Genomic DNA, 20418 nt, shown 5'->3' on the forward strand with positions numbered 1-20418 from the left:
ATTTTGGGCAGCCTTGCCTGACTTTTAGGCAAAAGAAAGCTAATAATTGAGCTTTTCTGCTATTTTTTTTTCTCTAAGGATCCATATTTGAGATGTCAGGAAGTTACCTGATTATTAATGAAATATAATTATTTACTGAGCGAGCTCTGGCTGTATTCAGCTCCATGACAATGGGTATAATGAAAATGAAAGAGACAGACATGCATATTTCAGCACATGCCATGTAGGCACCCAGGCTGCAGAACAGAAAAGCGTTGTCTTGTAGGGGAAACAAAGTTCCTAAGGAGGAGATTCTTCCAGACAGCTAGTTTCCATGTGAGGAGAGAATCCCTGAGAAATACCCTGTACATTCCAGTGTGTCCTGCCCTGCCATGGTCTGTGACCTCCTAAGGTCTCCCTGACCCCTAAGATTCTACCCCGAGTCCTTTGTGGCTCTTTCAGCACTAGGCTCTCTCTCAGAGCTCCCTCTCCTAGTTCCTTGGCTGTTGGCTTCCAGTCCTGGGTTCATTAGCAGGTGCTAATTTCATCCTGGATTCTTGGGAACTCAAGACTCAGAAAAGCTAGGACATAAAGCCATGGTGACTGGTGACACTGCTGCCCCTTTGAATCTTTCATGCTCTCCCTTGTTTCCCGAGACGGCCCCTGTTATTCCTTTAGCATCTCCCCTCTTCTGTCAGGGCTGCTCCTTCTACAACTATCTGCTTGACTTCCAACTCCCCAAACAGAATGGATAAAGAAACCCACCACTTCATCTCTGCTTCTTCATCTCCAGAGTGGGGCACGTCTTGTGGGTGGACTGACTTGGCACTTAAAAATGATGGTGAGTGGTCATGGGGAGGGTGGAAAAGACTTCACAGATAAATTATTTGAGTGTAAAATTCAAGCCATACCCACAGGAAAATCCTTTTTGAAGTTTGGAATTGTCTTTATAACCAAAAAAATAAAAAATAAAAATCTGGGTAAGATCTGGCAGGATGAAGCTACCTGGAACCCTAGTGATAGCATAGAATCCTGTGCCATGGGGTAAAAGCTTGTTGTTAGGGGCTTCTGCTGCATGGTTGTTCAAGAACATGGTTCTCCTGTCATCTGCGCCAATGCCCTCCTTCCTCCATCCATGAATCCAGTGTAGCGGACTTAAATTGAGATCCAAATGATAGGATCCCCACAGCCTTACAGGACAGTCCACATTCTACATTCCCCTAGCCCAGAAAACAATGACAGGCACGAAAAGATGTTCAGTGAGATTAAGAAAATGAGCTGACCCTGGGTGTGAAGAAGGCTCCCGAACTCTGCAGTTTTGATTGGCAGCTCCTCTCCGTTTTCTGTCTGTGCCAAGTCTGATTTGCTGTGAGAAGAATACGTGATGTCTAAACTGATGGGTTTGAAAATGTCGCTTGGTCTGTGGATTAGGCCAATCCATCCCACATTGTTGGGGCTGCAGATGCAGTTGAATGGCTCATAATTATAGCCTAAGAAACTGCAGACAGCTATGGAGCCAAGCCAGACCCCCTTTCTCCTTATAGCCCATGCCAAGCTGTCTCCCACAGGGAACGAGGGTGGTTAGTCTGCAGTGTACTTGCCCAGGACAGCACAGAATCTTGCTGAAAGCTTCCCATTCACCTACCTGTTCAGATTCAGGTGGGATTGACCTATGTGTGCCAGGGATAAGCTTAATATTCTCTTCTGGTAACTAGACGGGCTATACATGGAAGCCACTACCAGACTTCCATCTCACTGAACCATGTAGAGATGAGGGTCTGAGTTTTTTGTCTCCAGTATGATCTAGAACAATACCCTTTCTCTCACTTTCAGGACAAATACAAACACATAGGTTTTCTTCCTCAGTCAGTGCTGGAATTTCTCAGTCAAGGCTCTCGCTGGTTAGTTCTCTATTCAAGAACCATGGAAGGGTGTTGGGTTTTAAAATTCAGCATGAGAGTAGTCTGAACTCTCCTAGGTGTTAATTCAGTTAACTGTGGATCTAATCTGTTCCACAGAGATTAGAAAGAAAGCCTTAAAGTGATCTCTCCAATATTCTCCTGGATTCTGGATCCTAAAGACAATAATGATCTTTTGCTGTTTTCGGACAAAGCTTTGCATACATTGCCTCATGCCGATAATCTTAAAACATGGGTGCTTTTATTTTCCCTGCATCAAACACAGGGACCCTGAGTTTCAGGGTTAAGTGATTTACTAGCAGATTAAGTTAGTTAAGTTAAAAAAAAACAATTCATACTTCTGAACCCATACGCCTCACTATCTCTATTATTACAGAGTTTTATGGGCAGCATAGACCCTCAACTCCTCCCCAGTTTCCTCTCTTTCTCCCCGATTGCAGCTCTCTTATGGTCCATTGTGTATTGTTCTCCTCAAACAATAGCTAATGAGTTGGTATTACATGTTAGGAAGATCCAGGGGGTGGTTTTAGCCCCTGAAGCAGAGATGAGGTTGTGACACCAAAAAAGGTTAAATAGCTTTGGTGAGGTCACAGAGCCAGCCTTCAGTCATCAACAGCACCTTCAGATTCCCTGGTTCAACTCCTAAACTGACCCTAAGGCCCTTTGGAATTACATTTTAATTAATAGTTACTTTAATCCCCCCCCCTGCTATGTCCAATTTTCCATTTTATTGCTGCTTGGTGATATCGAGGTCCTGGGTATTTTTCTTACCTTCGTGCTTTGCACTAAACTTAACAAATAGAAACTTCTTGGTACAGACAGAGTTCAGTTTTTGAAGTGTTTTTCAGAGTATGATAGGGACAGTATTTTTTTTTCTCAGACTGAAAGGGGACCACAAGTGCAGCTTAGACAGGTTGTTAACTGAGAGGTGTTCTTTTTTTTTTTTTTTTTTATCTTACATTTATACCAGTAAGTCAACATCTATGAGTCATGAGCTTGCTTGGCATCAGTCATTAGTGGTCTGAATGTTTTTGTGCCTACTGTCAATGAGGCATATTTTTAAAGGTTCAAAATGCAGTTTGAATTCTAGCACACTTCTGGAGAAGAAGTTTATGTCTTCCAAGATTCTTTGAAATCGAGGGTATTTTTATATACTTCATGAGATTGGAGCAGGACGGAGGGAGGAACAAAGGGAGATTATTATTTTTTGTAATGTGTTCCTGGTGGTGAGGAAATCCCTGTATAAAGGTGACTCTTGCTTTGATGCCATTCGTGCCTTTTGGGACCTGAGATCCATACTCTCCAAGGTTTCCCAACCGTTGATCAGATTTAAGTAGCTAGAGTCTAAGGACTTTTCAAGATACACATCTGTCTTCTCCCAGTAGAAAGCCAACTTTCTCCCCTTGCCCCCACCACCAAGTGCCTTAAAACCCATCAGTCTTGAAATAGTGTGCTCAGGTATGTTGAAGGCAAAACTTTCTGGCTGGCAGGCAAGGTGAACCACATATGGAAGGAAGTGGTGTGGATAGGAGTTCTATTTCACCATAAGGAACAAAGGGCAGCTCTCACTGCAGAGTTACAGTCATGTTCACTACAGGCAGTATACAAGAAGAGGCCCAGAGCAACCAGTAAACTGATGGTGCTTCACTCGGGAAATATTTATTGAAAGTCTGTAATGTCCTAGGCTTGGGGCAAATTGTATGATTTTTTTTTTTTTTTGGAAGGTAAAATGTAGCACCAGTTTTTAAACTCTGCAAGAATGTTTGGGGAAATCTACTTGTGTTATAAAGAGAATGCAAATTCCATGTGTCGAACATTAATTAAGTGATCAACAGTCCCGATTGGATGATCGGTGTCCTCAAAATGTATAAATATCTTAACTGGATCCCTGTCAGTGCTTCTCACCCTACAGTAAGTTCCAACCAGATCCTGTTGTACACGTGGGACTTCAGATGTATCGAACATTTGCCATCAGAATCGGCCCCATCACACCATCTGATTGGGATGGACACTAGCACATCTTGAGCCTCTTCACTTCACGGCACAGTTAGGAACAGGACGACCAGCACACTGATGGTCATTGTGGAAGCATTACAAGGACCATGTTGACTCATTGTTGCCAGGGTAGAAAATGCTCCCAGCTGGATTGTGGGAGGCTTCCTTTAGTGTTGCACATGCTTGCATGTCAATAGTAGTGTTGAATAGTAACTGAACGGGAGTTTACTGGAGGAAGAGGCCTCAGGGAGGGCATGAGGAAGGAGAGATTCTGAGGAAACTGCTTTTGCAAATAAAGTAGAAATTCTCCAGACTTTTCATAAGACTGCCACGTCAAAATGAAAATTCCCCAAATAAACTGTTAGTTTGTCCAGTTCTGCAGACGTCATAATAAGGAGGGCCCAGTCCAAGATTCTGCCTTGCTGCTTATTTGGGCGTGTGAACGTACAATTCATTCATCAGCGGGTTCCCTAAGCGTTTCCCAGGCTTGGAAGTGTCTGTTCTTGTCATTTGGAGGCCAGCATTGTTTTCTCATACCTTGCAGAAACACAGCACGGTCTTTGTTCTTTCCAAAAAAAAAAAATATTTGAGGATTATCACATACACATATTTTCCTCTGGTCACCCAAGAAGGGTGGAGACTGGAAATTTGACCAAGACCCAGAGATCGACACTCCATTGCTGCCCCCACTCCACCCTTCGGATTTGCTTTGGGAATCCTGTACTCTGCTAAAGCTTGAAGGGAGAAAGCATGCTTAGATAAAAGCTAGCAGGTGTGAATAAGTCTACTGGAGCAGAGGTTACAGTTGCAGGCAAGTGATAGCAGTTCAGCACATGCTTAGAAATCAGGAAACAGTACTAAGAATAGCTTTCCCTGAGGTTGCTCAGGAAGATTTATTATGTTGTCTTTTACTCAAAGGTGGACGTCAGTGCCTTGCTCCGGTTACACATATACTTCCATGTCCTTGGGTGATTTGTTAATTTATACCAACTCTCTCGATGTATAATGGGTATCTATCAGTGGCAAATTATGGATTACCTCACTCATCTTGTTATCTGGCATGTTGGGAGTCCTCAAATATGACAAGGACATGCACTGTGATGAACCCCAGAGATTCATACCAGAGTGTTGGTGGGTGTGGTGATGTAGGAAAAGATGCTGTTTTTTTTTTCCCCTAATAGAGCAGTGTCTGACAAAGCGTTGGCCAATGGTGACACAATTAGAGGGACAGAATAATTAGAAACTCAGTTACAGGTTCTGGACTCCCTGGCTAATCCAGGAGCGTTGGGACTTTTGTTTTGGGGGTCTCCAATAGGTTTGGTTCTGAGCTAGTGAAGTTGATTGAGGTTTCTGTTTATCAATGCTGCCCTTGCCTTGCCCAACCATTCCACGGGTGGGATTCTGAGTCAGGTCTAGGCAGGAACCCTCGCAGGACCCCCGCTGTGGAATCCCCCGCACGCGCCCCTCGTTGCGCACCCACGCCTCACGTCCTGTGTGTCAAGCTTTGTGAATGAATGATGTACACGCACTTGGAAAACTATGCTGCTACTGGAGCGAGGCCGCAGTGGGTGACCAAGCCTTCAAGAATGCGTGCAGAATCAGACGGACTTTCCCGAGACTGTCGCCCCGGCACGCCAGGGACAGGCTCGCCAGCCTTTCTTAGCAGCGGTGGGCTGAGGCCCTCGCCCCGCGCGCGCCGAATAGCTGGAGCAGCGCCGCCGGGCCAGGCTCGCCCGCCCTTCCTTTCGCTTTTGGGAGACGGACGGTGATTGGCTGCAGATGCTAAGCCCCGCCCCTCCGCCCCGCCCTCGCCGCCTCGCCGAGTAGGCAGGGCAGCGGCTGGGACCCTGGGCCTGGGATCGGTGAGGAACGCCCTAAAGCGGAGGCGAGCTGCACTGCGCCAGCGCCGGCCAGCCGTGCGAGCGAGCAAGGGAGCGAGCGCCCGGGACGGAGGAGGGAGCGAGCGCCCGGGACAGAGGAGCGAGCGGGCGGGCGAGGCGCGGGCGAGGCTGGGACCTAAGCGCGCTCTCTGCTCCGCCAAGTGCCAACTTCGCGCAGACTGGCTGGGCGCGCACCTTCCCGCGGGGCGGTCAGCGGGAATTTGAGATTTTAGGGTTGCGCTCTGTCCCCTTCCACTGGGTTCAAAAATCCCCATTAAAAAGCAAAACAACAGTTACAGCAAACTTGCTCTCATCCCGCCGGCCCCCTCAACTCCGGGCACCATGAAGGCGGCCGTCGATCTCAAGCCGACTCTCACCATCATCAAGACAGAAAAAGTGGATCTCGAGCTTTACCCTTCCCCGGGTGAGTGGCGACAGTGAGGCCCCCACCCCAGCTCCGGGTCCCCTCTGGGCTGCGCTGCTCCCTCAGGAGCACGGGATGCTGAAATCAGGAGGACTGTTGGTGGCCCAAGACCCTTGGCTTTTTTTTTGGGGGGGGGCTGGGTGTATTTATTTTCACAGCTGTGTGTTTTGTGACTAATGGGAAAACGCTTATAGGATTTCCAGCGCCCTAATTCCACTGTTTCAATTTTCCCACATAAGCGAGAACCTTCTGGTAATATTCCTTAATGTTAGCAAGGGGCCTGACACTGCCTCTCAGGTCACCCCTACCCTGTCCCAACTGTGTCTCCCCAGTATTGGAGCTTGATGGGAGGTTCTTGTGAAGTGCTGAAAGGGTGTCTGGCTAGCTGCCTGGCCTTCGAGCAATTGCATCCTGAGCGCTCCTGTCATAAGTCCCTTAGAGCCTCACTCCTCTTTTCTAGGTTGAGGGGGAGGTAGTGGGAGGAGAAACGAACAGAATCTGTTTAACTTTGGGAAAGTCTGATTCCTTCCTGGTCAGGGTAGTAACTAACTCTACTGCCTTTCTATTCTGCCATCTTTTGGCCTCCCTTACCAAAGGTCCTTGAAGAAGGAAAGCATCCCAAGACCAGATGTAACTTAGTGTCTTTGGCTCATGGTTTAATTTAGCAGGCTTAAAGGATTTGAAGAAGAGAGGGAGAGTAGAGACATCGAATACTGTCTTAGAAGGAAATTTTAGTGTTCAACAGATGGAGTCAACTCTTGGGGATTCCTGAAGCTAGCAGAGTGCAAAGTGCCTACTTTTAGAATAGGAAGCTGAACTCAGAGAAAAGTGACTTTGGAGGTGAAAGGATCTAGAAAGATAAAGGGAGAAGATGATGCATTTTGGAAAACAATCAGGTGTCAAAACACACACATCTATTGGGTCTGATTATCTGTAACTTTAACTGCTGTCCCTGATCTCTGCCTCTGCCGTAAATAACTGTATATTTAACTTGTTCTTTAGACTTTCAATACAAGCCAAGATGACGTTTTGACATTCTGATGTGTTTCAAAATGTTAATGAAGACATTTGGGCACCATCCTTTCTGGAGACGCTGCTCCTGACAGTCAGTGCCGGATTGCTCTGTACAAACACTGGGTTTGTCACAGTGTGATGACATTCAGAGCCAGGTTGAGCTGGGGGTCTCTCCTAGAGCTGTGGAGACTTCTCAGGCACTCAGAGCTACATATAGAAATGTTGCTATGAAAGTGGGTTTTGGGTGTTCGATGGAGTCGGGAGTTCTCTGTGTTACCATTGATTGAAACCATATATAGCAGAAGCAAAGGGATAGTTCACAGAGAAGATATAAACTCAGCTAATAGGCCCTTTCCTTAAGAATGGCTTGTTTCTATGTGCTATGTGTGTTTATGGGGAAGAGACAGATTTGGGTGTCTGGCAAACATCATGTGTATTATGTCAGTTCACATACCTACAGTGGGCCTTTCATGCTGCCAGTGAATGAGAGCCCCTGGCTGCACATGTTTTAGATCATAGCAAAGAGATGAAGCATGTGTTTTGGTAATTTAATATTAAATCTATGAGATTCCAAAGCATTTGATTCTATTACTTCAGTTATTGATAAAAAATAAACTGTGGGTGAGTAACTTCATTGAGCTGCCCCAGCAGGCAAATAGAGCTAGGCAGGCCTGGTGCTGCAGTCCGTTGTCATTATATGAAGTACCTTTACAGTGGCCTTTTCTTCTTCTTCTTCTTTTTTTTTTTTTGATTAAAAAAAAAAGTGTTCAAGGAATGTAAGATGGAAATGACCCTGGGGCCTACATAGTGTGTTTAAGACCGATTTGAGCAATATAGTGAAAAGCTTTTCTCAAAATTAAAAAAAAAAAATCGAAAAAAGAAAAAGTTTTCAAGCTGCTGACCTTCAGCACAACAAAGCAACAAAATTTCATTTGGTCCAAGAAATTAAGAGTCTTCTGCCATTCACTATGATATATATATATATATATATATATATATATACATATATATATGTATATATATATATATATATATATATATATATATATATATATAATGAGATGCTTTCTTAGACAAAATAAAGAGCAATGATTTGTTGATTATTATAACTTTTTAAAGCACTTTTTTTCTGGACTGTACTGCATTTATGTAAATATGCCTATACCTCGGATGAGAAGCCAGAGGCACCAACACGTTAAGACACTTAGGCAAAATTCTGCACGGAGCCAGAAGCTGAAAGAAGCTGAATCTGTTTCTAACTTGTCAGATACATACAGTGAGCAATAGTGCAAGTTACCTTTGGAGGCTCAGTAAAGAAGTTTTAATGGAGACTTCAATTTTCAGGTGCGAAGATAGAAGAAGCCCTGGCCAGGACTTCTTTGGTAGCTTTGGCTAACGGAAAGAAGGATATTAAGTAGATGTTAAGTAGAGCTTTACCTGGCCCATCAGATTACACAGGACACCTGTGTCAAAGTTCAACCATTCATGGCGTGGGTTCGAGTCCACTACTGGGACCTTGGTCTTTATCATAATGGCTTTTCTTTGTATTGCTTCGTTTCTCACAAGCAGAGACAAATAGTGTCAGGTATGCTGTTACCTCAGCAATCAAATCAGAACTTCTTTTCTGCCCCCTCCCCAGATTCCTAGAATCAGAGAAGTGAAGTGGGAAGTCTGAGGGTCCAAATTGGAGACAGGACACCTGAAATATTTGCTAGCCTCTCTGTGGTTAGGACTTGACCAAGAACCTTTATGCACTTTGGTTTGATTTTGAGGTCTGACATTTTTGACAACATTAATACATACTCTAAAATGACGCGGGCATTCGGTTTCCCTCCCAAGTGTAAGGTAGGGCATACTGTCTCATTACACACTTCTCTCAGGTCTGCTGTAGATTTAAATCCAAATGCAGCCTTGACTTGTTCCTAGTTCCTTCCTGGTGTGGAGGCTTCGGAGTAAGGGCTGAGGCTATGAAGGCAGGGTGTGCGAGCAAATGTTACTTTATTATTGCTCTCCTTCTCATTCCACTTCACCTGTACCACCAGTGAGGTGGAGACACTGGCCATGGAGGAACAGCAGTTTTCACACAGAAAACTGGCTCTTTGCCCATTTATAAGGCTATAAGGACCAGCCCCAACTTCCATCTTACTTTGATAGAGGACGTCCATCCCCTGGGGACCATTATTGTCCTCAGAGAAGCGTGGTCCTTTCTTAGTTTAGACGGTCTTTGTGTTGCTACAGGCAAGAAGGAAGAGGGGAGGGCTGCCGGCTGCCAGCTTTGCTTATGACTGTGTTTCTAGATCCCTTGTTGCCACACTCTGTTAGTGACTAAATAGACCAGTGGTTTAGACAGGGTCTGTGGAGCCAGTTTGTCTGGGTGTGAATCCCCAGTTAGTGGCTGTGTGACTTTGGGGGCAGACCACTTAATCTCCCTGTGCTCTAGCTCCTGCGAGTGTGAACCGAGACTAATAATCCTCAGATAAAGATGAAACCGGAATATGTGGAACACCTTAACTCAGTGCTGGCCCAGGTCCTGGGGTCTGTGGAGCACTTAACGAAGAAACAAGTCAATAGGAACCTTGAACGGTGTAGAACATTCAAAGGACCCTGGAAGGTTTGGTAGGGAATCTAATGGCTGGTTTATATATGTCTCCCACATCTACCACTTGGGAAGGAAAGAACAAGACAGAAAAAGACCTGGCCTGAAATCTCCCACCGGTGGGGCTTTAATCTGAGCTCTAGATAACAAATCTGGTTTGCAGTTCACTTGCAGAGTGTTTGGAGGCCTGACTGTCAGTCTGCAAGGTTCTAGAGGCTGGTGTACTCCTTCGGGTGACTGAACCTGCCAGAGTAGGAAATCTCCCAAGTCCAAGGACAATGGGAACATTTGCAGAGTTGGGGGGGGGTTAGTAAAGTTTTCCCATCTTACTGGATTGAGCAATGTGTCTTGTCCAGTTCTTATAAAGTATTTTGTATTTTACATTTTATTTATTTACTTGGTTGGCAGAGCTTACATTCCTGGCATTTTTGGTTGGTTTGTGTTGCTGGGCTTTTTTTTTTTTCCTCTTAAAGAGGCCAGACCACCCTGTAGGAACATCTCTCTCTAGGAGACAAAGCAGCCGTGGTCAACCTCCCCAAGTCTAGCTTGCTCGGGCCCCTACCACAGTTTCTGCAAAAGCAAGAGCTGGTTAGTGGCAGCCAGGATTTTCCAGGAAAGAGTATCCCTGTTTCAGAATACAGTGGCTGATTCCATTGGCAAATGGGACAATGTAATTATAGACAGAATGAGAAGTGTAGCTGTGACGGCATTCCTGGGCCTTGCTGATGGTAACTCCTGTTACCTAACTGTTGTAGGGAGTTTCTGAAATGTCTATCGCGTATGCTTTGGATGTCTACAGTAGTGCCGTACTGGACCACACTTGATTGACACTCACTCTGTGGGAAATATTATTCATCCCATTTTCTTTTTTTCTGGATGGAGAACGTGATATTCATAGAAGTACACGCCTTTTCTACGTTCACTCTTTAGAGACTTAGACACCAGTGAGATGTGGCAGGCATTTTGTACCTGATGTAAAAGCACTTTGTGATTTTCAGTCATTCTGGAAATTAAACCGTAGTCTGTATAAGAAGGCTCTGCTGACTGCCTGGTGCTTTGGAGGTTCAAGGAGTACAGGGGTTCTCCCTGCCATCCTCTGAGCTGAATGGCTTGGTGAAAGGGTGTCCCTAGGCGTGGCCAGCCACATGTGTATTCCTTAGGAGAGGCTTAAAGGCTCTGGGCACTCCAGCCTCAGGTGGTGAAGGGAGAACCAGGAGTCTTGTGCTTTGCTGACTTTCAGATGTTCTAGGCTTGGTCTCTCTGGTGGTACCGTCAAGTCCCTGCGCCTCCAGCTTCTACCGTTTTCTCTCCTGCAGCACTGATGCTGCCTTGGATTCCGAGTTTCAAGTCTGGATGCTGAAAGGCATCAACTGGCAAACCGAAGGCAGTTGAAGTTTAACTTTGTGCTTTATAAGAAGGCTCTGGATAACGTCCTTTGTGTTCCACACACAGGACAAAAAATAACTTCTATCTTGTTCTCTAAAATTTATTTATTTTGATTCCAGTTGCTGTGTGAGGACGATTATAGGGGAAGGTAGGATAGTCGCATCAGCACACGGCTCATTGAGAAGCAGGACTCTGCTTCCTTATCCATGGTCAATATTGATTCCTTTACCATTATATCATGGGGGTGTTTCTCTAAGTACCTAGCATCCTTAGGCCATGCAGCCATCGTCAAGAGGAACTTGTGTATGAATAGACAGGTGACTGCTGGATTTCTCAGCTCCACAGTGATGCACTGGTTACGTTTCTCTGCTCAGGCGGACACTGGAGTAGCCTTTGCCTCTGTGTTTGCAGAGTTTTAGATCTGCCTTCTGCTTGTAGCTGTTCAGCTGTGCTTAACCCAGGGTTAGAAAGGCCAGCGCTGTTCCCAAATATCTCACCCTCACTCCTCATGCTCTGTAGCTTCCTTTTTACTATTTAGTTAAGGGTTGAGGATAATTTTTTAAATAAACCTTCAGTACATGTTTCACAAATGGCACCAATAAACTGTTTTAACTTGACCACATTTATGAAGTCTGGGTTACCTCTTCTTGCAACTGACTAGCCTGTGATCCTTCTGTAGGAAGGAATTGGTATCTAGTAGAGGGTATCTAGTAGGCCTGATTTCAAGTGCAGAGTTCTGTGACACAGTCAACATACTGCAGTAGGCACCTGAAGTACTTGTTTTGGTCATCGTGATCAACTTGATGCCAGGGTCTTCCCTGTTGCTCCTGCCTATGCTGAGGCCTGTTACTTGATACACCAGGTGTGGTTGGTCTTTTTTTCCACCTTTTTAAAAAACTGTTCATTTACTATTTTACAATGCTTCTTTCTAGAGCTTTCTGTTCTGTTTCATGGAGATGTAAAATATTGGCCCACACAGTGTTATTAGATATAGGTAGCACAGGGGATCTTTAGGCAGCTGGATTTGAGATCCTGGAACAGTATAGACAGGACTTACCATCTGATCAGGATGCTCTCAGAAGTGTGTGTGGTAATGATAATCATTCCAGAATAATAAAACTTAAAGTAAGGTCCTCCGAGCAGAAGATCTCTGAACTTCGGCACTAAGTGTAGACTAGAATATTCTCCAGAATATTCTCTGCCAAATGCTCATTTAAAGGCAATCAGGACCAGATTAAGAGTCTAATGTTTTCCCTTCAGTGAGGAGTAATTCTTTTAATTTTGTCTTCAATGCAAAGCATAGTGTTTCTTAGCAGTCAAAACACTACCTCATACACACTGACTGCTTGAAACTTCCTAGTAGCCCTGGGTAGCTGTGAGAAGCCATTAAGTGTGTTTTGCAGAGTTCTTCTGTAGGGGAATTGTATACATTTCACATGGGGAGGGAGAGGGAGAGAGAGAGAGAGAGAGAGAGAGAGAGAGAGAGAGAGAGAGAGAGAGAGAGAGAGAGAGAGAGAGAGAGAAAGAGAAAGAGAAAGAGGAGGGGAGTATGTGTGTGAGTGAGAAAAATGAACTTTTGAGTTGGGGGCAGGAAGTATCTTTACAGAAGTGAAGATAATTAAAACTTTGTTTTGTTTTAGGGTTTAATCCAAGATGGGTTTTTATAATGTTTTGATTTAAAAAAATGTAAAAGAAAAAAGTGTGTGTGTGTGTGTGTGTGTGTGTGTGTGTGTGTGTGTGTGTGGTATCATTAAAGTGGATGAGAAGAAAGCAATACTGTACAAACCCTCATCTGTTCAGGAGAGGAGGAACGTAGGTTCAATTGCAACATCCCTTTTGGCTAAAAGATGAAAAAGAAGGAAGGAGAGCAGGAAGAGTACAAAAGAACTAATAAAAGAGGGAAAGAATAAAAGGAATTTAAGTGGTATTTTGTAGACTTTAAAAAACATCCTCCTCTGGACCAAGCATTGTACTGGACCAGAACTTCTTGTCTCAGGTGTCCTGGTGGACAGTCTCAGGCCTGTTCTTGCTCTTTGTGATGCCATTTTCAGACTCAGTAAACTTCTCATGCATCTGTCGTTGGTCAGGATAACCCAGATGTTGTTTTTCCCATGCCAGATATGAGGCTAGGCATAGGTCCAGGCTCTCAGCGTTTTCTGTGCCTGATGAGCGTTGGTTTTTTGTTTGTTTGTTTGTTTGTTTGTTTTCCCAAATAGTTCTTGGGTACAATGCTTTCATGGGCCAGCCTTCTGAAGACCACAGGCCACCTGGAGGCATTTTGAGGAGCCATAAGGGGAAGGGGGGTTACTTTTAATATAGAACAACATGAGAACTCTGCAAGTTTGGAATAAAGAAAGACTTGAAGGAAAAAGTATTGTTCATAGAGAGTGAAGAGAATTGTTAGATGTCAGGATTTAAGAGACACAGGAAGACCTTTGCCTTAAAGAATAGGGAGGTAGGACTGGAGAGATGGGCAGTGCTCAGAGCACCTACTGCTCTTGTAGGGACCTGAGGTCCAGGTACCCATATCTTGTGGCTCGCAGCTGGCTGTACCTCTGTCTCTGCGAGGACCCAACACTTCTGGCCTCAGTGGACACCCACAGTCCCATGAACACTCTCTCACGAACACATAATTGAAAATAATAAAACGCCAACACTTAAAACAAAGATGGTGGTTTCAAGGACAGAACAGTGCTACTGAGCAGGCTTCTGAGAGGCTGAGAGGGCTGAGCATTTTTTTTTCTTTGCATTACTTTCCCTCCCACTCATAACTGTTAGTTGCTAAAACCTCTGTATCAGTTTATCAGAATAGGCGTTAAACCTCAAAGAACATGACAGAATCAATCAGGTACATATTTTTAAGGTAAGAAATGGAAAATAACTTAGTCAGGCACTTGTGTCTGTAGATGACTGTTTTCTCAATAATTTAATTATTTTTCTTCACTTTACATTCTGATCACAGCCCCCCCCCCAGTCACACCTACAAATCTCTCCTCCCTTCCCCCCACCTTGGGTACCACCCTATCTTGGGATATCTAGTCCCAGCAAGACTGGGTACATCCTTTCCCACTGAGGCCCAACTAGGCAGTCCGGGTAGGGGAAGGGGAATCTAACAGCAGGGAACAGAGACAGAAACCGCCCATGCTTCCCTTGGTAGGGGACTCACAGGAAGACCTAGCTGCTGCACATTTGCTATGAATGTGTATGAGGCCTAGGTCTGGCCCCTAGATGATCCCTGGTTGATGGCCCAGTCTCTGTGAGCCTCTGGGTGATTTTTTTTAAGGTTTTAGAAGCGTCTACTATGTGCCAGGCCTTGTGCCTGTTCCTAAAGGAATGATTTATGTGTGTGTGTTGTGTGAACGAAACTCACATTTTCCTAAGGTCATTCATTGTCATTCATATTCAAAATAAAAATATATGATAGGTCTGAATTTAAATTATACTTTTCAAAATTCATTATAGTATGATAAACTTAATTATAAACTTCTGTTTATAATTATACTGATTCTTATTTTTCTTGGTATTTTTCCCTAACCTTTAGATAAATTCCTTATATTTTGTGTAAGTTGTCTTACACCATCCAGATACTACTCATGTGTAGAATTCAATGGCGAATAATCAGGACTGACTAGAGGGACCTATCATCAGAGTAGAATTAAGTATTATTTATGAAATATAAAGTTTACTTTGTAAGTTCAACATCAGAGGGGGCAGACACACACACACACACACACACACACACAAAGAGTGAGCTCCTGTCTTGTATGACTCTGGGAAAAATAATTTCATTTATTCTGGATCTCACTTTCTTTTCGGTTTTTCGAGACAGGGTTTCTCTGTGTAGCCCTGGCTGTCCTGGATCTCACTCTGTGGTCTCGAACTCAGAAATCTGCCTGCCTCTGCCTCCCAAGTGCTGGGATTAAAGGCATGCACCACCACGCCCGGCTTTGAATCTCACTTTCTTAATTGGCCAAGTAAGTCACTTAGAAAAGCTAAGGTTTCTTTTAACACTGATAGCTTGTGACTTTGGGCAACAGTAAAGACTGGTAGAGAACATAGACTGCTATTGATGAAGTAGACAGATCATACTTTGACTCAGTCACTGGGGAATTTTGGGTACCTCTGTAAAGGGCAGCTTATACAAGAAGGTATTAGGAATTGTGCAAAGCTATCCCAAGGATCCCAGTTAATGCCTGGTTTCAACTTGTCTGGGATCACTTCTGAATATGTCATTTCAGGTAGTGCTGGGCTAGGAGTCATGTCTTCCAGTACAACAGCTTCCTTTTCTGCATAAGCATTGGCCACAGGGCCAGCTGAAGGCAGTTCCAGGGAGGGGTCTGAATTGGAGGAAGACATAATGTAGGTTAGGAGTCTGGTAGGCAGAGCAACGAACCCAGCTGTATCCTCACAGCTGCCCATGCGGTCTGAGTAATGACTTATTTCATGGAAGCTGCCCCTTCTTGTTGCTCTGTTCTGTTGAGAAACAGTCCCCTCCTGCAGCTGGAATGTACTCCGCTGTGAGGCATCTCAGCACCTCTTCCTGACAAGCCTGGTGAGACAAGGTCCTCACTGCCTGTTTGCACAGAGGGAAGGGCCCATGCCTGCCTGTGGGACTGTTCACAGGTGCTTCCTGGGCAGCAACTGGCTGACCCCTCCATGGGCATGGCCTGCCTGGTGGAGTTGGGGGCAGACAAGATGCCACCTGCTTTGACTTCCCAGTCATCCAGGAAGCTCTAACTGTGTGCTGGTGTGTCAACAGCGACCCTCTCGCTTCTCAAAGGCTCCCTTTGTGGCTGGCTGTGGCGTCGCCTACGCATGTTTGTTATCTGTGATCTCATTTTATTGATGTTATTTCTACATTTTGAGAAAGATCTGTCACAGCTACCCCTTCTTTGGGAAGCAAGGGCCTAGGTACAGCTTGTTGATTTGGAAGGAAAACCAGGAAGACTGCCATTGAGTTCTTATCAGAGGGCAGATCTAATTCCTACCCATCTTTATTTTTTTGGTGCTGTTGTGGTGTTCCCCCCCTCCGTGTGTGTGTGTGTGTGTGTGTGTGTGTGTGTGTGTGTATGTGTATGTTCGTATATACATACATATGTATGTATGTTAGGTTTTGAATACTAGGTATGCGGCAAAGACCCTGATTGTCTTATCCTACTCTGTAGTAGTGAAACGTTTATTCCCGTTTCATAGATAAGGAAGTGAGATGTTGAAACCTTATCACAAAGGTCCTAAGCACACATTCAAACCCAGCAGTTGCCAGTTCTAAAATCACATGGATGCTATCTACACGATTTTTGAAGTACTTAGATGTTGAATTTGGAGGGGAATCTGAGATCTGCTGTGCATGTTTAGCAGTCTGCCTAAGTACTGCCTTGTAACTTGGTAATGTGTTACAGTTTGACACATGCCTTTACCCAGCAGAGATCCCAGTAATCTCTATGAGTTGCCGATATTTTGTGAAAAAGGAGAGTATGCAGAAGGGATGCCAAGTTGTTCTCTCAGTGCCACATGCACCATATGGTAGAACCACAGCTGGACTTTGTCAGATGTCCTGATGGCTCCATTTCGCCACCCGGCGTATATATTTCTCTTGTGTGGTGAGTGCCTCCACAATAGTCATAAGAACCACTAACATGAGACAGAAATGTCAGCAGGGCAGTCTCCCCCTTTTTTGTTGCTGCAAGTACCCTGCCTCTACATCTTCAGTGAGTCTACATGGGTGCTAACTAGAGAGCTGGGAACAGGGTGCCCAGACCCTTCTGATGTCACATCTAGGAAAGTGGCAGAGATACCTAAAATACCAGGAGCAGAAAGGCTTGCTCTGTAGGGCACTGGACAAACTAATGTGCACTTTTCTTTGGAGAGAGGTTGACTTTGGACCTTAAGAAGGTTGGGTTTTGTTGTTTTGTTGTTTTTGTTTTCTTGGTTTTCTTTTGTATTTTTATTCCTAAGAGATTTGAAAAGAATCCCCCAGCCCTGTTTTCCTGTATTAAACTGACATGTGCTGTGCTTGGGCCTTCTGTGCCTCCGTGTGTGTAGAGTGAGGTCGATTTTTCTGAACAAAGGGAAAGTCAGACAGCTGAAGGTTTCTTCTAAACACAACAAAACAGAGTAGAAAAATTTGAATGTCATAGTACGTGTTATATAAAAGAACTGTGCCCGAGAGGCATACCAGAATTAATGACATCTTAGATGAATGATGTATTCTTTCTATTCAAAACAGGCGTACCATTTAAGCTGTGATACCAGGTATTGGTGTCTGTGTGTGTGTGTTCACTCAGAAACTAGTTAGATTGGACCAGATCTCTAATTATTCTTCTTAAGAAATGTCAGTACCCTTGCCTCCCCTCCTTGTTTTGATCTTGCTGGAAGCAAGCTAAATGACAAACTAACTGTTGACCTGAGAAGTATTCCCTTGGGCTTGCTACTATTTTTTGCAAATGCATATCAATCCTAAGTAGCCACCGGTAACCTGGCTTTCCCTGGAGGACTGAGGGGTGAGGATGGAAAGGAGGTGGTGGTACAACAGCTTATAGCAAAAACAGAAAGAAGAGCTTTAAGTTTGGCACCTTCTAGTCTGGGCACTCAATTCTTGTCAGGAAAATTCTAGAACACATATAAGTAAATCTTAATGCATCCAGAAGGTGACTTTCCTCTTCCAACCAGGATCAGTATCGGATGTAGAACCTCCCACTTACAAGTAGCTCACAGCAGGCCTAAAGGATCAGTCCTTGATCTTATCTTGCCTGACCTGAACAGTTCCTCTGCTGTGCACTGAGCTGTCGGGAAGAGGTTGTCATCTTGTGCCCTTCTGAGGCCTGAGTCTGTTTTGACTCCAGGCCTCCAGGTAATTGTTACCTGTGCATAGTATCTGCTGTTCTGAGTAGGCTGACACTCTTTGGGAGAGAGGGTAGGAGAGTTAACGAGTTCATGTTTAGAAAGTACCCGAGTCGAGTCACTGTTGATGCAGGGAGAGTTGTTTAATTCGTGGGATATCTGATACAGACTGGTGATGCTCACTACGATGAACCCTCCAAGGTGAGTCACATTGAGTCACATGTGTGTGTCCAGGAAGCGTATCCTTGATTTCATATAGATCAAGAGTTCCACTACCCACTTCCCTTGTCTCCTGACAGAAATAAAAACACTCTGCAAAATGGTTGGCCATCCCTTAGATTTTCTAGACATAGCTGTTCCTGTAGCGTAAGCGATAAGAGAAAGTCGTGTTTATAGAGTGCCAGGTACTTCACAAGAAGCTCTGCAGAAGCCCTCTCATCTGTACGTTAGCTGCCTCTGGGAAGGTAATGTTTCATCCCCAGGTTTTCCATATAAGAAACGGAATCTCAGAAAATTTCCAATAATTCACTCAGGACCACAAAGACTCAATGTCCCAGATCTTTATTTGGAGCTTGATCACAAAGCCCAGCCTACATAGAACGCCCATTTGGAGAGAAACCTTGATTCCTGGGATGCTATTTTCTGTGTTATATTTTCTTCTAAGATCCTCATTAATATCAATATTAGGCAAAAAAAACCCATTCAGTTGTCTATAAATGTATGCCATAGGGATGGGTTTGGGTGATTCCTAGCACATATTTTCAAGTTCAAGATGGATAAATGAAAGCACCCTTGGTAAACTTGCACACCGAATTTGTGCTTTGCCCTTCCCCACCCCCTCCCCTCGTTGCCGACTGGGAAACCAAGGAATGAAGTGAGAGCTCAATGGTGCCTGAGAATTTTCCAGGGAGGGGACAGAAGTTTAGGCCTTGAGGCCACTTGATGCAGCAGGAATGTTTGTAGAAAAATAAACACACACGGAATGAATCAACATCTACACGCTGGACCCGCAGTTAACCTCCTTCAGAAGGAGGGGGGAGGGGAGGAGCCAGAGCTGGAGTCCTTCTCCCTCCCTCTCTTTAAAAAAAAAAAAAACAAAAAAACGATACTTTGTTAAGGCCTCTCTTAGGGCATCCTGGTGACTGTCCTTCTGCGTTGGCTGGCCTGATAGAATGTTTTAGAAGCTTCAGAGCCTTCAGCGGATTTTGGGTGCTTATTGAACAAAACAGCAGCAGAGTAACAGTGAGATTGGGCCCTGGTGAGTTGTGGATTCAGAGGAGCTCTGGTCAGCAGTCATGGCTTGCAGGCATGCCTCACACAGTGAGTGAGCAATGAGTGAAGATGGAGGAGGCTCTGGTTGCTCCAAGCTGCCTTGCTGCATAGGAAAACCGTATTCCCAGTGTGTTTCCCACTCAGCCCAGTTCTAAGGAAGTAGTATGTGGATTAGGGAAGGCTGGTGCAGGGCACATACTCCTCTACAGAGCCTATTCACACCGTATTTGTGGATCTCCCCCCAGTTCCTGTTCCAACAGAGTCTAAATGTGATTCATCTCCTTTAGTCATTAGTGCCGGGTTCTTAAGTTTGTCGGGTGGATTCAGTCGTGCCACTGGTTGCTTCTCTTGTGTTACACTGCCATTCTCCTTTTCCCATGTGGCAGATGAGAACTAATCAAAAGGAAAGTTCATGTTTGGGTTTCTTAGTACCCAGGGATCTCTGCCCTTGGGTGAAGCGACTCCCCAGTGAAGGCAGGTGAGATAGCCCTGGCTGAGTGCTGCATTCTTACTCACTGATTCGTCCTAAGGCCAATGATTTAGCTTCCCCAAGCCCTGCTTTTCTGATCCTTACATGAAGATAATAAGAAAGCACGCCCAGGGCTGTGGCAAGGATTAGAGATAATTCCTCTAAGATACATTTTTTTTTCTCTTTAGACCACACCACAGGGTCTCAGGAAATGGTGTCACCATTATCTCAGCCCACCGAATTCTGTACCAGTTCTACTTCGCTGCTCACACTGTTCCTACTTCAGCGGTTGTTAAAACTGTGGTTGCTGTTAACCTGGTTACAGAAAATTTTCCACTTGACACCCCTTTAACCAAGTGCGCTAGAACGGCCCTGTGGCTGGCTCTATTATTTTCCAGTCCCTCTCTTCATACATTTACCTTATCTGAGTTCAGGCTTTGACAGAGTTTCCAACTCCAGAGCCTTCTTTTCAGACACTGTCCTTCGAACTGCAACAACTTCTTAGAATGTCTGCCATCGAAGCTCAGATGATTTCCATTGTCGAGGCACTCATTTTTCTCCAGGACTCTTTTCTTTTTGGGGCAGCCTTAAGGAGGAAAACTACTATCAGAAATCCCAGTGAGGCAAGTAAATGTCCTGGTCAC

General features: G+C 44.7%; 1 protein-coding gene across 2 annotated transcripts in view; it reads left to right on the forward strand.

Moving 5' to 3' along the window:
- Ets1 (ETS proto-oncogene 1, transcription factor) overlaps nucleotides 1-20418 on the forward strand; it is a 120714-nt gene that overhangs the window by 53905 nt on the left and 46391 nt on the right. The window contains exon 1 of one of the 2 annotated variants that reach the window (XM_021172498.3): nucleotides 5748-6197. The exons of the other annotated variant lie outside the window; for it this stretch is intronic. Within the exon in view, the coding sequence (XP_021028157.1) occupies nucleotides 6116-6197 (82 nt within the window). The 5' untranslated portion in view covers nucleotides 5748-6115. Of the gene's footprint in view, nucleotides 1-5747; nucleotides 6198-20418 lie in introns of those variants that run through there. 2 annotated transcript variants of the gene reach the window in all.

The sequence above is a fragment of the Mus caroli genome, unplaced genomic scaffold, assembly GCF_978045245.1.
Source record: "Mus caroli unplaced genomic scaffold, Mus_caroli_1 scaffold_11, whole genome shotgun sequence".
Taxonomy (NCBI): Eukaryota; Metazoa; Chordata; class Mammalia; order Rodentia; family Muridae; genus Mus; species Mus caroli.